This window comes from Buceros rhinoceros, unplaced genomic scaffold (genome assembly GCF_000710305.1).
Source record: "Buceros rhinoceros silvestris isolate BGI_N320 unplaced genomic scaffold, ASM71030v1 scaffold26277, whole genome shotgun sequence".
In the NCBI taxonomy this organism is placed as follows: domain Eukaryota; kingdom Metazoa; phylum Chordata; class Aves; order Bucerotiformes; family Bucerotidae; genus Buceros; species Buceros rhinoceros.
In genome coordinates, this window is record NW_010424325.1 from 157 (window position 1) to 1673 (window position 1517).

Here is a 1517-nt window from a genome sequence, read left to right on the forward strand (position 1 = left end):
AGACTGGACAGAGCTTTGAGTCCACAGCACGCCGCTGGATCTACCGTGGCTCTTGCAACTGCCTCCTGAGATTGAACCACCACCGGGATGAACTTTGGATCCACAGGACACTGTTGGATCGGTGGTGGTGACTTTGCTTTATTTCTCTCTCTCTTTCACGGCGTAGTTAACCTCATCTTTGAGTAAAAAAAGGAGCTATAGCATGGGAACCAACATTGGCCTCATTTGTCTCTTAATCTTGCCAGGTGGCAACTGCAAAACGTTTTATTTTTATGTCATTAATTCCCTGAAGCTGGGACATGACATCCTCTCCTCCCCAAGCCCCTGGAGCCCGCCCGCGGCAGAGGTGCTGGAGCAGCCCCCACGAGGCAGCGAGGCGCCCTCAATAACTTATGTTTATTGACACACAGGCTGGTAGAGGATCTCCCACCCCCAGCAGCCACATCGCACAGTCGAGGCAGCCCTTCATCCCCCACCTGCTGGACAGGGGCACAGGGACCAGCTCCAGGTAGCTACAAGCCCAGGGGACAAAGCCCCCGGCCCCCTTGGCAAAGGCCGAGCAGTCCCCAGCCAGACCACCGTCACTTCTGCCGCTTGTAAATCTTCCGAGCGAGGCCAAGGAAGATCTCCTGGGGCAGGCGGCCCGCGTGCTTCTGGATCAGCTCCTGCAGGCGCCGGTAGCTGTTCTCCTCGTACTCCTGAAAAGCGGCCCTCATGCCAAGAGCCTCATAGAGCTCCTTCACCTTCGCCACCTTCTCAGGCTCCTTATGGCCGTAGTTCTCCTGAGAAAATACCGGAGCTCGTCAGGCTGAGGCCCAGCCCACGGCCACTGCTCGCACCAAGCACAGTCACCTCTTATCCTTGCTACCATCTTGCGCTCCTCGCAGCCAGGCAGCAGCGCAGGGCAGCTACCCAGCGCGGCACCCAGCTTGCCAGGTGTAGGTTACTTCCTCGGGGAGGGAGCCCACACCACCTCTCCCCCTCTGCAGGGCAGACGTTACCTCCAGGATCTGCCTCTGCTCCGGCGTGACTCGACGCAGACTCTCCACCACCAGCCAGCTGCACTTGTTGTCCTGGATATCGGTGCCAACCTTCCCTGTCAGCTCCGGGTCCCCGAAGCAGTCAAGGTAGTCGTCCTGTACAGAGACAGAAACCCATGACTGCCATGACCAGCGTCGGACAAGCGCTGAGGGACGGGGAGTCACCACCTACCTGGATCTGGAAGAATTCTCCCATCTCCAGCAGGATGGCTTTGGCATTGTCGTGCTCCTCCTTACCATCGATGCCAGCCTAAGGAGGGGGAAAATGCAATAAACCCTTCCAGCACCTGCCTTCCACCCCCCCTCACCTCCCAGACCCGCTGCCCTCCTCAGCAGCCCCACACCAAGGGTTACCCCTGCCCCGAGACCGCGTCCACAACACTCACCATGTACATGGCGGCGGCCACAGGCAGGTAGAAGGAGTAGAACGCCGTCTTGTACTTCACAATCGCCTTGTACCTGCAGCAGAGGAACACG

General features: G+C 58.7%; 1 protein-coding gene across 1 annotated transcript in view; it reads right to left on the reverse strand.

Moving 5' to 3' along the window:
• Positions 1-581: 581 nt before the first annotated feature.
• Positions 582-1517, reverse strand: part of FDPS (farnesyl diphosphate synthase) — a gene marked incomplete at its 5' end in the record, with an annotated part of 1402 nt that continues 466 nt past the window's right edge. Inside the window, 4 exons of the mRNA XM_010140767.1 lie at positions 582-782; positions 1002-1136; positions 1213-1290; positions 1427-1499. Coding sequence (XP_010139069.1) covers positions 582-782; positions 1002-1136; positions 1213-1290; positions 1427-1499 — 487 coding nt within the window. The remainder of the gene's footprint in view (positions 783-1001; positions 1137-1212; positions 1291-1426; positions 1500-1517) is intronic.